General features: G+C 38.7%; 3 protein-coding genes across 3 annotated transcripts; 1 reads left to right on the forward strand and 2 right to left on the reverse strand.

Moving 5' to 3' along the window:
• The first annotated feature begins 5,115 nt into the window (after positions 1-5,115).
• Positions 5,116-6,724, forward strand: LOC101305337 (probable salt tolerance-like protein At1g75540-like). The gene is made up of 3 exons (XM_004291767.1): positions 5,116-5,453; positions 5,610-6,065; positions 6,190-6,724. Exons 1-3 carry the CDS (start codon positions 5,265-5,267, stop codon positions 6,484-6,486), a joined length of 942 nt encoding a protein of 313 aa, XP_004291815.1. The 5' UTR covers positions 5,116-5,264; the 3' UTR covers positions 6,487-6,724.
• A 1,331-nt stretch (positions 6,725-8,055) lies between these two features.
• Positions 8,056-11,350, reverse strand: LOC101305631. The gene is made up of 10 exons (XM_004291768.1): positions 11,166-11,350; positions 10,696-10,815; positions 10,545-10,614; positions 10,295-10,446; positions 9,642-9,743; positions 9,131-9,331; positions 8,955-9,017; positions 8,698-8,850; positions 8,538-8,612; positions 8,056-8,448 (listed from the first exon to the last, which is right to left on the reverse strand). The coding sequence occupies exons 1-10, from the start codon at positions 11,211-11,213 to the stop codon at positions 8,332-8,334; spliced, it is 1,101 nt and encodes a 366-aa protein (XP_004291816.1). The 5' UTR covers positions 11,214-11,350; the 3' UTR covers positions 8,056-8,331.
• A 902-nt stretch (positions 11,351-12,252) lies between these two features.
• On the reverse strand, positions 12,253-12,912 carry LOC101301559. Its single transcript, XM_004293142.1, has one exon. The coding sequence runs from the start codon at positions 12,910-12,912 to the stop codon at positions 12,253-12,255; it is 660 nt and encodes a 219-aa protein (XP_004293190.1).
• Between the last annotated feature and the right edge of the window lie 1,528 nt (positions 12,913-14,440).

A 14,440-nucleotide genomic window follows, 5' to 3' on the forward strand; every position in this document is an offset into this window, starting at 1 on the left:
TAACAACAAAGTAGATGACTGTTGAAAGCGGGATTTGCAATAGAAGCCAGTTTTGTTTCTCATGTTCACTTCTCTAAACTATGCTGTACGTGTGTGGGAATTGAGGGAATAATAACAGGACTGCTCTGAGTGAGAAATAAAGAAAATGAAAATATTAAAGGTTGCAGGAGACCATCCAGTGATGAAGGCTCCACTTCATAGTTCATAAACACAAGTCCTTCAACTCAACGATGGAGGATGTTACCTCATCCAAAAGCAACCGTGCATCTTTCGGAGCTGCTTCAGTGTTTTTTTTTTTTGTATGAAAACCTCACTAGATTAAATGGAGATGCCTCTAATGCCCCTACGGTTTACATAGTCAAAAAACAGCATTAGGCTAGTTTCCAGAGGAACACTCTCCTCTCAGAAACAAACATCTTTTATTTTGTGACCAAAATTTGTCACAGTATTAGCTACAAAATTACCCTCTCTTAAAATATGCTTGAAATTATATATAATATAATGAAAGGAGGAGCTGCTAGCTTCAGTGTTAATGGAGCTTCCTTTGCCCTGTATTGGATCTGGTTTTGATAAGTTTGACTCAGGTAATTGTTGTATTATCTGCTATAGCCTTGGGACTTGAGAGAGGCAAAGAGAGAAGGTAAACCCCATATCGGTCCTAATTTGGAGACAGATCGAGACAGCTAGCTAGTTGCAGAAATAGAATAGTCCAGTGCCCAAGTGGGAAGGGACCTAGGAACCTTATGGTCTGCAGAATGAACAGCATTCTGTCTGCTACTAATAGCTAGGGCAATGGTTATATCCTTATCCTCTATTCCGATCCTATGTTCATATTCGTTTTATCAATTACATTATACTAGGGCAAAATTCCAATTCAATTCCTGGAAACTTGTATATATCTCTCAGCTGATACATATCCCTAGCTAGCTGAGTCTCAGATCCTTCTTGATCGATCCCAATGCCCATGCGGTGCCCATCTTAACCTTATCATCAGTTACTTATCATCCATGGTGCTTCTGACCTCTGAAACTTACATTGGCCAGAGTGAATTTACTCTCATCAATCTGCATGATTCCCTAGTCTTTATGGGAAGGTCCCAGAGAGGACTCATCGATCACTAGCTCACCTCGACTCTCACTTTCCATCTATATATTTGGCTTTGTTTAAGTCTGAGAATATATATTACAAGTAGAACGAAAACTGATGAACAAGTATTGATGGAACTAAATAATCAAGTATTATTGTACTAGGGGATGATATATATAATTGAAGGCTAGCTCAATCAATCACAGCTATAGCGCATGCATGTGTACAGCTTCATAGTGACAATTCGAACATCCAAAGTAATTCCAGAGATATAATTAAGAATATCAAACTTCCAAATATAATTAATTAATATTGAGCATTTTGTTGTTAATGCAGATCGATCTGTTTTCATTTCCAGATGAGAGGTATAGGAATCAAACCTAAGCTGCAGATTCTCTCGCCCACCCTTATATTCTTAATTATATGTCGAGTCATATCATGCAGATCGACTTTGCCGCAATGTGATACCGATCGACATGTGATCCTTCTTATGTCGATCGTCTGATTTCAAAATGAATTCCAAAATCATTTAGTCAATAAAAGGCTGTGTTTGTCGTTTAGTACCTGCTAATTACGTCATATAATCTTTTAGAACGTGATAGATCCGGAGCTAAACCTATACTAGTAAAGGGGGTTACCAAAAACATATCTTGCATGGTGAAAACATATAACATGGTTTCGGGTGGAAAAAATATATAATTTTTGGTGTTTTGATCGCTTGAAGTGTTGCTCTATAGGTTCTATAACTGTTATTTGTAATAGCTTGAAAGATAAATTTTTTTTTAAAATTTTTTATTAAATAACTCACACACTCTTAACTCTTACATATACCGATAAAGTTTAAACATATCTCTACTACTATAAAGGAAAGCCCTCAAAAGCTTCACCAAATTATGTTATTTCTAAATTATCTTTATTATGTTTAATTAAAACAATTAAGTAAACTGGACATTATAGTAAAAAGAAAAAATAAAATAAAATATCAAAAATATAGTACATAATTATGAAAATTAGGAAGTTACGAGTTTTAACTGCAACAAAAAACTCCCCACTACCCGTTAACTTCACAGAAAAAAAAAAGTACAGTTACAAATAAGAAAGAAAAAGTAATTACCTACTAACGACGTATTCTACTCGCAGGTATAAAGGCCAGTGATCTTAAAGTTGTTGATTTGAAAGATACATGCATGATCACTATAGAAGTAACCTTACATACAGAAAATATTCAGGTTAATTGCTCATCCCATATTTTTCAATCATAGTGGCCTATAATGCTGCTATATGCTTTATATGCAAAAGAAAAGAGAAAGAAATGTGCAACAAAGTTTTGTATGCCCTTAAATTGACATTTTCAATGAAGGAAGTGCGCAACAAAGTTTTCAAGAAAGTTGCAAAAGCACATACACAGTACTTGGTATATTGGATTATCCTCCGTAATGGACTATGCATGCCTAACTAGGTGACCGAGACACCTTTTTACTCATAAGCTTGGAGCTAGCATTGTCAAGATCCTATATATAAATGATGCCATGAACAATTAGACAAATAATTGATTCCAACAGAATAATTAGTTGCTTCTAATTTAATACTAATTGATCTTAGATATTTTGATCACATTGCACAAGGAGATAATTAGCATTTCTAACAATAATATTTAGCTTACTTGTTAATACATAATTGAACTTGAACAAGTAAGCGAAATTTTGATCACTTTTCGTCGTTATCATTACTAAGTTCCTAACATTTGTTATCTTAGATTCTTCTCTCTATTACATAATTACTACTCCAAAGTCTCTAAAAATTTGTTCATTTGTTGATCATTTTTGCCCATATTGCGATGAACCAAAGTGTAATGTGGTAGGAATATATATCTGCCCATGCACCAATAATTAAAGGGATCTGCCCATGCTACCATGTATCCCAATTATAAAAGGATAGATAGTATAATTTGTGTATAATTAGAGATCGAAGAAATGTTGGGACATATGAAAAAGGCTCAAAGCTAACTAGGATGCACAAAGGAAATTCTTTTTTTTCGATACACACACAAAATAATTTCTTGCTCGAATGTCTCCCCTCCAAAAAAAAAAAAAAAAAAAAAAAAAAAATACTTGCTCAAATGAAGAACATATAATAATAAACCACCCAATCAAATTGCTTCGATTGTCTTCTGTAAAATGCTAAGATAGCAGCAGAGATAGGTAACATAATGTACCTTACATATTTATATTATTGGACCCAAGTTTAGAGCGACCTAAACTAATTACCCTCTAGATCTTAATTCTTCCCAACTCATAGCATAACATAAGTATTTAAGCACTTGTTCTTAATTATCAAAAGGAAGAAAAAAGATGGAAGCGCTTGCATTCATTTATGAGCTATATATGCAGTGGCGTAACCAGAAATTTCGTTTAGGAGAGTCAAAACTTAATAGCTATTGAGTTGAGACAAAAAAAATTGAGGACGTATTCTACCTTGTAAATAAATATATATAATTGACATCAATCAAAAGAAGAGGGAGGCGAAGTTACAACAATATATAGTTACCTACTGAAGTATACGAAAAGAAGAAACTATGTATTGCTAGAGACCCTAGACCAAGAATTAGAGACTCTGACGTAAACATACATGTCTCTAACAACAATCAAACTGAAAAATAACCAAAAAACTAAAGTATGACGCTGCTAGAGAGATGTCTGATTTCTTCAGGCACTCTCCTTAACTTATTACCTTTGAAACCATCGAGCCGTAATAAATTATCTTATTAGATTGATCAAATTAGAGAATATTGACTATGATTTCGTTACAACTAGAAATTATCTTTCCTTTGCATTAAATATATACAAAAACTAGAAAAACATTACAACTAAAACTAAAGAGACAAAATTATGCATTTAATTGAGCCAAAAAAGCATTATTATCATTGGTTAGAACTTAATTAGAAGGGTCATTATGCTATTATATATGGAAAGTTAAATAAATCAAACATTTATATTAAATATGAGAATGATCAATTGACCCTTCTCGCCCCCCCTCTTCCTACGCCCCTGTATATATGTATACGTATGTAACGCGATCCAGGCCAAGACTCAACATTTGCAACGCTAGCATTCATTAAGCGAGGTGTCACGTAATTAATGCATCTTTAAAACCGAATTAATCATAATTATGTAATCGTTAATTTTTATTTATTTAATAAAAAAATTCATGTATTGAGCTCAAACACCACTTTTATGAACAGATTTTACACACAAATGTACACTTATATCATCCCACTTGAACTCTTACGTACAAATCTTCAAGTAGACTTCAGATATATTCCATCCCAAATTCCCACCTCAGAGAAAAGCGCATTATTTGATCACTTTCGCAACAAGTTATTGCCTGTGATGGTATGCATGATGGCACAAGAGAAAATAGCTACGATCTTGGGTGGTGTGATTTCACTTTCCATATTAATATTTGCCCTAATATTCCTCCATGATTTTCGAGGTTTTAGTTTAGTAATGTGGACTGGTCATGGCTGGTGGCCTGGGATTGAACTAGCTGTACCAACGTTAAAAATTACCAGCAGCTTCGAGGCCTTCTTGTTCTGATAAATCTAACCAGTTCTTGCTAGATTTCCCATGTTGGCAACATGGGCAAGAAGCTAAAGGTCCCAGAAAATTGGTTTTATACTCTAACCCTACTAGGAACAATCCAAACCGATTTACTTGGAGTACACAATCAAACCAATATTGTTTAATATGAGATGAGATAGAGAACAGCATGCTCATTTCTGGTGTGGCAAATGGGGACAAAACACAGTTCATGGACCCCGTACAAGTTCAGAGTGAAAAAATGCGGGAAACTGTAAATTTTGATCGGTAATTTAAAACACCACCCACCATCCCTCTCCCGTTTTGCTTGCTCCGATGATAAAGTAGAGTCCTCAAAGATTTCCCAGATATCGTACGCGTTGTCAATATTTTATTACCTACTAATTCAGTGCGCCACCTGTTTTAGTGATTCCCTTTATATTTATTATTCTCCTCTGGTCTTTACCTCATTTTCTTCCTTTCTCTCTTAAAATAGCTTCAATCCAAATCTCCCTTTCACTTCTGCATGTTCAGCCTAGCAGCCTAGGCCAGTTCTATCTTCAAATCCTCATCATTGTTTTTCATAGTCAACTTTTACATATGAAGATCCAGTGTGACGTGTGCAACAAGGACGAAGCGTCGGTGTTCTGCACCGCCGACGAGGCTGCTCTCTGCGACGGCTGCGACCACCGTGTCCACCATGCCAATAAGCTCGCCTCCAAACACCAGCGCTTCTCCCTCATCCACCCCTCCTCTTCCAAACTCTCCCCTCTCTGCGATATCTGTCAGGTATTTGATTCATCTGTGTTTGTTTTAATCACAAAAGATCTCGGTACATAGGTTATCATCCAACCGCCTGCTTATAACTTGTATTTTATTTGTTACCGGTCTGATGTGAGTTCTCTCCTCTCGAACATCTCTGATTCTGTGAGGTGGATTTTGTAGGAGAGACGAGCTTTCTTGTTCTGTCAGCAGGACAGAGCAATCTTATGTAGAGAGTGTGACGTTCCGATTCACTCTGCAAACGAACACACACAGAAGCATAATCGCTTTCTTTTCACAGGGGTCAAGCTCTCTGCTACCTCTACAGTTTACACATCTACTGAGTCTGCTGCGGTTACTGATCCCAAGCCTCAGCCTTTGATCAATAAGAAGCAGCCTGTTCCAGTTTCCTCATCTATTTCAAATCCCTTTTCAGTTCCCAAGATTTCAACTACTACTACTACTACTACTTCAGTTCCCAAGATCTCAACTAGTACTAAAAGTGGTGCAAGTTTGATACCAAATGATGGGGTTGGATCAGTGAGTAGCATATCAGAGTATTTGACTGAGACGCTTCCGGGTTGGCACGTTGAGGACCTTCTTGATATTTCGTCTAACCATCCCTTTGGTTTCTGTAAGGTTTGCATTGATATGATCGGTCTCTATCCCTTTGTTGGTTTTAGTTAAGTCTTGTTGGAATCACCAAAGTTGGGTTTTCATCATTCTTGTCTATATGGATCTGACCTGGTTGATTGATTTGCAGGCTGACAATGAAGCTTTACCCTATTTCGATGATGATATCCAAAGCAATCTCAGCTCTTTCTCGTCACAGAACCCAGGGATTTGGGTCCCTCAAGCATCAAATCCTTCTCTGCAACATTCACAAATGGGGTTCAAAGAGACCACAAAGGAGGCTGCTACAAATATGAACATGATCAAAGCCAACTATAACAGCAATCACATCTCCAATTACAGATCAATGTGGAACGTCGACGATAGCTTCACAGTTCCTCAGATTAGTCCTCCATCTGTTGGCTCCAAGAGGTATAGACCTTTTTGATACAACTTTTTAACTTCCAACAACCCGGTTCTTAGATCTTTTCGAATGTTAATTTCCAACGGTTGTAATTTTGTGTCAATTATCTTTCGGTTTTTTTCCTACTTTTTGTATGGAAGCCTGCTTCATCAAAGCTAGATGAGGTTCAGCTAGCTCTCCTTGCACTAGTCATTGTAAATATCAAAGAATTTCTGCAGCTTGCTTCTGCTTTTCAACTTTCATTCAATTAGCTAATCTATGCAAATGGAAAAAGTTGCATTATTATTGGTGTTGAAAATGTGTGAAATTGCAACAGTGTTGTACCTCCAAGAACTCAATACTAGTTGACTTGGACTCTAAGGTTTGTTGTAAGCATGACAGTAGTAAAAGTTTTCTATATGTTCTGGAGTATTGAAACTCGACGGGTATGAGTTGTTAGATTAGTCCATTCAATATATGTTGAGCCAATCTAACGATTCATGTCTCTCAATCATCACTTGAGAACTCTGTAGAACATTTTCAGATTACAGATATTTGATAAGGTAATGATGTGGATGATGAGCAAGAACAGGTAGGCAAAAAGGGATGGCCTTGTCTTATAGTGAATGCAGAACCATTTTCTTTGGTATATAAAAACGCCAAGTGCGGCCATCACTTTCATCACAAAACTAGAAAGATCGATTTGGGTGCTCTAGTTTTTCTAGTAATCTTCTCATTCCTCAGCAAAATGCTCCAGTCTGGTCTCTGGAGCTAATAGCCTCGCTCCTCTTTTTGCCAGCTAAAGTTGGTTACTACTATTGCCTAAGATGGGGCTCAAATTCTGTGCCCCATAGGAGAGTCCCTTTCGAATTCAAAACGTCATGGCAAACGTAGGTGGTTGTGCATACGAGCTAAGAGTACTCCCCACCTAATAATGAAAAAAGTGATTATTTGATCTTGACCGGTAGAAATAGGTAGGGAGATTACTCCCCACTCCCCACACCAAAAGAAAACAAAAATGTTGTTGGAGAGGCACATTCCTCGGTTCACACGACGCTATTCGAATATTCTGTAGTCCAGTTAACATCGCGATGTGAATGATCAACGATGTGGTCGTCATGAGAGACGAGAGAATGAAGCAAAGCAGTGAGTCGTTGAGAATGATAACTTGGGGGTGTGATTTTGTGATGGTGCTGCTTGTATTGTACGGTCAAGAACACAAAGGGTTGCTATTGTCCCGGCCAATTTATAGCCACGGCCCCTGTTTGTCTTTCAACATTGAGATGAATATGTATGAAGGTTAATCCGATCTTCCATTCAGTTGAGGTGGTTTAACATCAGTAGGTCAGGGAGAGAGGAGACCTTATTCTGTGCTCTAAACCAAAACTTGACAATGAAGAAAGATAAGATTTTGGTCTTCTTTTTTTCGAAGATTTTGGTCTTCTTTTCACTCAATATGTAGAAAAGGATACTTCAAAGAAAGTTTGAAAATAATTTGGGGAAATAGTCGTCACTTTCAAAAACAATCCACGTGTTGTTGAGAGAATTGAAATCTCAATTGTGTACTAATGGACCGGTTTGTGTCAAACTCATTTGATATAGCATACGAGTTTTATAAAATGAAATTAAAAGGTGTATCATAAATGAAAAACTGGTAAACTTTTCTCTGTTCTGAAGGTAAAACTATCTGCACAAGAAACACGACGAATAGCCATAGTATTCCTTGCTCTGTAAATGAATGACCTATTTAAGAGCGCACATATACGTAATACAAACAACTTTGGCTAATGGACAATGCTGATTACCAGCTGACAATGAATTGAACAAACAAACTCGACAACTAGATAACCTCAGCGTGAAAACACAAACAGTAGCCATCGGATAGTAGATTTAAAAGACTGCGGCCACCTTGCTCGCCTGAACACGTTCCCGCCTTTCTACGTAGTTAACCGGGAACCAACCTGCTTTTCCCTTGCACTCACCTTCAGCCCAACCGTTGTTTGAAACCTGCTCAAGCACATGAGAATTTAACTTCAGTATGAAAGAGGGAAAAGGAAAAAAGAAGTCAAATATATGAGGAATAACGATGGCAGTACCTTCCGGACAACAACATAATCCCCGAAAGACAAACTTAACTCCACATCAGTTACACCTTGAAATGTGTACATAGCCTGTTGCAGTTAAAAAGGAACAATTAGTAGAAATTATACAGTGCAAAAGACTAAAACTTGGCATCAACCACACAAGTATCAGTACCTCTCCTAAGAAATAGTCCCTGATGTCTGTTAAATCATCATGGGTTTCAGAAGTAAAGTCATGGTTGACCTCTTCATATGAGGGTGGTGGAGGCATAGTATTCTCTGCAGCTGGACTGGGCGATGCTTCAATTCGTTGGTGTTCTGACAACATCTGTCCAACAAATAATGTCTATCAGTCCCTACTTAAAAGTAACATAACACTGATCAATAAATGAACTGGAACCCTAAAAAGGACATCTCCAAGATATTTCATACCTCCCCTTCAAGCCGATTAAGTATCTGGAGGACATTCTGATGATAATTGCGCTCCGCTTCAACCTTGAATGGGAAAGGGAATAGAACAGATGACACTCACAAAGTTAATTTCCTTTCTCTTTGTAAAAGAAAGATAAAAACAGGACTCGAGTAGGAAGGGGACATGAATGAATTACCATGGCAATAAGTCGCTGAAGAGTCAACCTCTGTTGTTGACCTTCTACAGCTGCCATTGCTGCAGCAGCTTCTTTTCCCAATATTGCAACATTGGATTTTAGCTCCTGAAGTTTGGCTTCGGCAGCTTCTAGTTTCATGATAACATCTGAATTACCTGCAGATTCCCTCACTTTGACTTGCCGTCTGGAAACATCAATAGCCTATCTGGATGCGAGTTAGAATACACGGACGACAACTATGTAGGAGTAAGAAAAGAACAAAGTTTCCGCTTATGAATTGATTTTAACTACATATAAACCCTATAAGTTTCCACAAGATACTAATCTAGTTCTGAAAAGCATCAAGTTAGAAGCTTGCAATTTGAAACTGTTCCCATAAAATTGTCACAATAGACAGAATGGGTAAGAAAAAGCAGTGGTAAAAGACAATACTTATATCCAGCAAATCCGCCAACTATGTAAGCATCATTTAATCCCTACAGGTAGGAAACAGAAGATGCTGTTCATTTACCTGAGCTTCAGCTTCTTGTCTCATTCTACTGTATCGTTGAGCAAGATGTCGAGCATCCTCCAAGGGTGCACCCACTACCATCGCTCTTAAAGGCTCTGCAACCTAGAGAAACAAGTTGATAAGTTAATTACCACAGAAAATGTAATTATACAAGCCTGTAGGATGACATGGGACTGAGCACACCATCTCTGGAAACACACATGCAACAATAAGACGTGATCTAGCTTCACAAGTACATTTCACAAGGTCTTAAATCTGATATACCCCATCAGTTACTTTCCTATTTCCCCCCTCATTTAGCACAATCTCCAAGCGCAGCACATCTAACTAGGAACAAGGACAGCCACTATCCAACTGCTACTAATGTTTCTCATCGTAATTTCTAAAACTCAAGAATGCTCCCCATATAAAGAAAAACGATGATCATTCTTGAGTTTCACATATTCTATGGTTGACCTTGTGTGAATGCATATAAATCACAGAACAAGAGTCCAGTCAAGGACATTACTCTGTAAATTATTCCAGAGAATCAAAAGCACCAAAATATAAGAAACTAATAATCATCTTGTGCGAGTTCATATTCTATCTACTGACCCTGGAATGTAATGCATTTGATTTTTGCTCAAGGACCACAGTATTAACTTTTGTTATACCTGCGTGCCAAGGGCTTTCAGTAGAATTCCACACTCCTTTTCCATTTGGGCACGAGCTCTTCCAAAACTCAGTGCAGCGCGGGATAACGTGTTACCAGTGGTACAAGTTTTTTCAGAACCATATTTCCTGCTATCTTCTGATAACTTGGTACCTGTTGACAATGTTACATTCACAATTCGCATAAAATAACCTGGAAATTGTACCTGAATGCCCAATAAGGAACAACAGGCAACATTTTAAGAAGCTCACCTATTTCAACTAGCTTTGAACCAGTTACAATATACCCTTCCACACCACGCACGATATCCCTTTGGTAATGCTGTTAACCAGAGAACATTATTAGTTAAAGAACGATAATGCTATCTGATAATTACTCTTAAGAGTATAAAAGAGTAGCAACCTTGCCGGCACGAGTCGATATGAACAACTTCTCGAGTTTCTGATGCTGCTGGAGTTCTGTTTCGTCCACAACATTATCGGAACTTCCGTACATGCCACCAGCAAATTGTTTGAAGACAGCCTGAAAATCATCAAGGCCTTTAAATCACAACAACATACCATCGAGCTTCTACTAACTACGCATCAAAATTCAAGGATCATCTGATATAAACAACATAGAAATTCCCGAAACCAAAATGTAACCCCAAAACTCAATAGCTACAATATTATTCGATCCAATTTTGCTTCTAAAACAAGAAATCCGAGTATCAATCTCATATCTACGCCGATTATCAAAGAAATCGATTCACAAACAGATTCGATCACGGAAAATCAGATTGTTTTGAATCACAGAAGAATCGTTCTTCTACGTTAAATCTTTTTCCGAAGTGAAATTGAATTTTGAGAGAGAGAGAGAGAGATGAAGAGTACCTGCTGCTGTTTAGCGACCTGATCTCTCAGCTTCCGGATTGTTTCCATGGCTGCTGGGAACAATGGAGGTTAGCTTTGGCTGGTTCTGGAGAAGACGATTGGGTTTTTGAACTGGTTTTCAACTTTCAAATTTCTGCTACACGATTTTACTGCGGAGGCTGATAATTAATCTTATTTAGTTTGCCTGAAAATGACCGCCACGTCATTGTCGTCCTGCTATTAGTTTTCTCCTTTGCTCTCTCTCTCTCTCTCTAACTTGAATTGAACGTCAACTTTTGTGTTCATATCATCGAGTGCTGCTTTTTCTTTACAACTGTTCAACATCTCTCGTCGCTTTTCGATTACATAATTGTGGTTCCGGCTGCACTTCATCTCTCAGATTAGTGAAAAACGGTGGGTAATCTTTGTGTGAAGATTTTACTTTTACTGCGGCCCGTTCTAATTCTTATGGCCCGTAATAACAAGCCTGCTTCATTATCACATGTGAAACCAGGCTTTCGGCTCGTTCCACAAATTGGCCCAGCTAAACTTTTGGGCCTATTCACCTTTTGGCCCATTTCAACTGTTACCAACATATTTGTGGGACAATATGTCTAGTTTTACTCTACTCACCCATTATAGCTTTGATTGCTCGATGACAAGTCTTTAATACGCTGCATGTATTTACATATGTTATGTATATGGCTAAGACTATATGTCATCAATACAAATGATGTTTGGACAGTTTTGGATTATGATTGCACCGTGTAATTGCACCGCCATATATACAAAATTTCTTATTGCTTGACATCACATAAATGACGATTACATTAACATATTATGCCCTTAAAAGCTTTCAAGATTTATAGTAACATTTCTATCGTCATTTTGTTCGATTAGCCAAATCATGGTTAACCGTTGGAACTAGTACTTCAGTCGACAAAAAAAAGGAATTAGTATTTCATCAAAACAACAATCGTTGAAATCAGTACAAACGATGTGACAAAGTAAGATCAATGGAATTGCAAATGAATGCGTAGCAAGCTTAGAAGACATAAACTAGGGTTTAATGGAACTGAAAATTAACCAAACATAGCGGGGACGATGATCATCGACGTCGACAGTGAGCCTTGCACATATCTTGGCAGTCGTAGTAGCAAGGTCCTCCACAGTGAAGAGGGCAATCCAATCTCTTCCCTTGACACATCCCTTTACGCATGCATTGTGCAAACTCTCCTAGCTTGTAATGATCCTCACTGAACCTCCCCGTCCCCCGGTACACATGTTGATGCCTTCTTCCTCCTCCGTTTCCGCCGCAACCCCACTTCCACCAGCCACTCCCTCCTCCTCCTCCACCCCATCCCCACCCGCTACCTCCACCACCGCCACGTCCTCGACCACCACCACCTCCACCTCCACCTCCACCTCCACCTCCACCACCCCAACTCCACGAGTAGCCTCCTCCTCCACCGCCTCCACCGCCTCCACTACCTCTACCACCACCACCACCACCTCCTCCTCCACCACCACCGCCGCCTCCTCCACCTCTTCCTCTATTCATCCAAGAGTGTTTGTTTTTGCTGTTGATAACAACTTCAGTAGTGTTAGAAGCGCTCTTGTTTCTTGCTTCTGTTGTGTTGCCTTGATCAAAAGCAAGAGTGCCTGCTTGACTAGTAGCAGTGCCATTTTCCACCTTAGCATTACCTTGTGAACCAACAATGGCTATGGAAATAAGCAAGATAGCCCATAAGTTTCTCAGTGTATCCATGACGCACTAGAACGTACGAGGTCGGAAATGAGATGCAAAATGTTTGCTGGGTGACCATGGCATAGTTCCAGACTTCCAGTTATATAATGCAAGTACCAACTACAAAAGGTGGACGAAGATACGAATCGTGCTCTTGACAACTAAAGACTTTTGTCCCCACTCGACTCAAATCTCTAAGGAAACCCAGTCCTGCTCTCTCAACTCTCAAGCTCACCGGCCAAAAGGAGATGCCTTGCGTCTCACTTTTGTCCCCCACCTGTGACTTGCAGTGACTAATACAGCTAGGCTGGAAGCTTGGCCTCGCCCACTTGAATGGCACGCGCACAGCTAGCAAGACCGTCTCAGACTACTAACCTCTACCTACTATTTTCGAGTTAGGTATTGGACCTCTTCTAGTTAGAGTAACAGGGTTATTTTGGTTGTATCAGAGGTTCGGTTTTATCGACAGAAAAGGATCCGGCTCGTCTAAAGTGAGGATAATCGAACTTTTACCTGGTGACAATAGTATGTTCAAATAACAAGTTACTCGCGATGATTAGTAATCCCATGCCCTACAATGCGAGTACGTACTGCTGTACTCATTGCATTTTGCTTGGCCTTTAAGCCTGCTGGACCTTGAAGGAATAGTGTATAACAATACCAAGCAACAGTATAGTGGGGTGCCAGCTACAATTACAAGTTTATATGATGCCCTCATGTCCATGTTAAATATTAAGCACCTAACCTCTGGTGATTATTGTTGCCTTGGCTTTGGTTTAGGGGCAAAAACAGAGTAAAATGCTAAGCAGTGTGCAAAAACAAGAACAATTTACTATAATGGGAAACTGCAAAGTGGTGAAAGTTGAAAAACTGGGTATGATTGAACATTTATTCTGAAGTGTCCAGCTTTGGAGTCGGAAATGATCATTTAGACCAGGGGACCAAATGCTCAGGCACTCAGTGAGGGCTGGAGCAAAGTGCATGTGAGTGTTGCCTTCCATCATGGCAACAGAAACCAAGAGAGTAATGCTAAAATATCATCAGAAATGTGATGATGCTGAGCTCAATACCACAAAGATATGATGTATGAGAAACTGGCGGTTAAGAAGCCTGGTATCCAAGAGTGCTCATGTTTCCTTAAACTAATCTAGCATATCGTCGACATTATCAAATTAATTCTAATAAAAGTATGCCTTTGCACTCGTTACATTGTTAGAGAAGCCTTGATCACTTGGCTTAAAAAATAACAAGTGAGGTGGGGGTGTTGTTTCTCATCATCACCCACCAAATCGACCTTCCAACACTGTCATCTCTAATTCTCTATACCCCAATTGATTTGCAATACAGAAATTAATCAGTTCATTTCTATACAGATAAACGAAAAGAAATCAAGTTAGAACACAACAGAACCAGACGCGGATCTAGGTAGGAGGTTGGTGAGGCTCAAGCCCAACCAAGATTTCATAAATAAATTCACTAATACATGTTAAACCTGCATGAAAGTTGACATTGCAACCTTGGTTTGGCTTATCTACTAGTTTCCTTGCCC

This window comes from Fragaria vesca, linkage group LG2 (genome assembly GCF_000184155.1).
Source record: "Fragaria vesca subsp. vesca linkage group LG2, FraVesHawaii_1.0, whole genome shotgun sequence".
In the NCBI taxonomy this organism is placed as follows: Eukaryota; Viridiplantae; Streptophyta; class Magnoliopsida; order Rosales; family Rosaceae; genus Fragaria; species Fragaria vesca.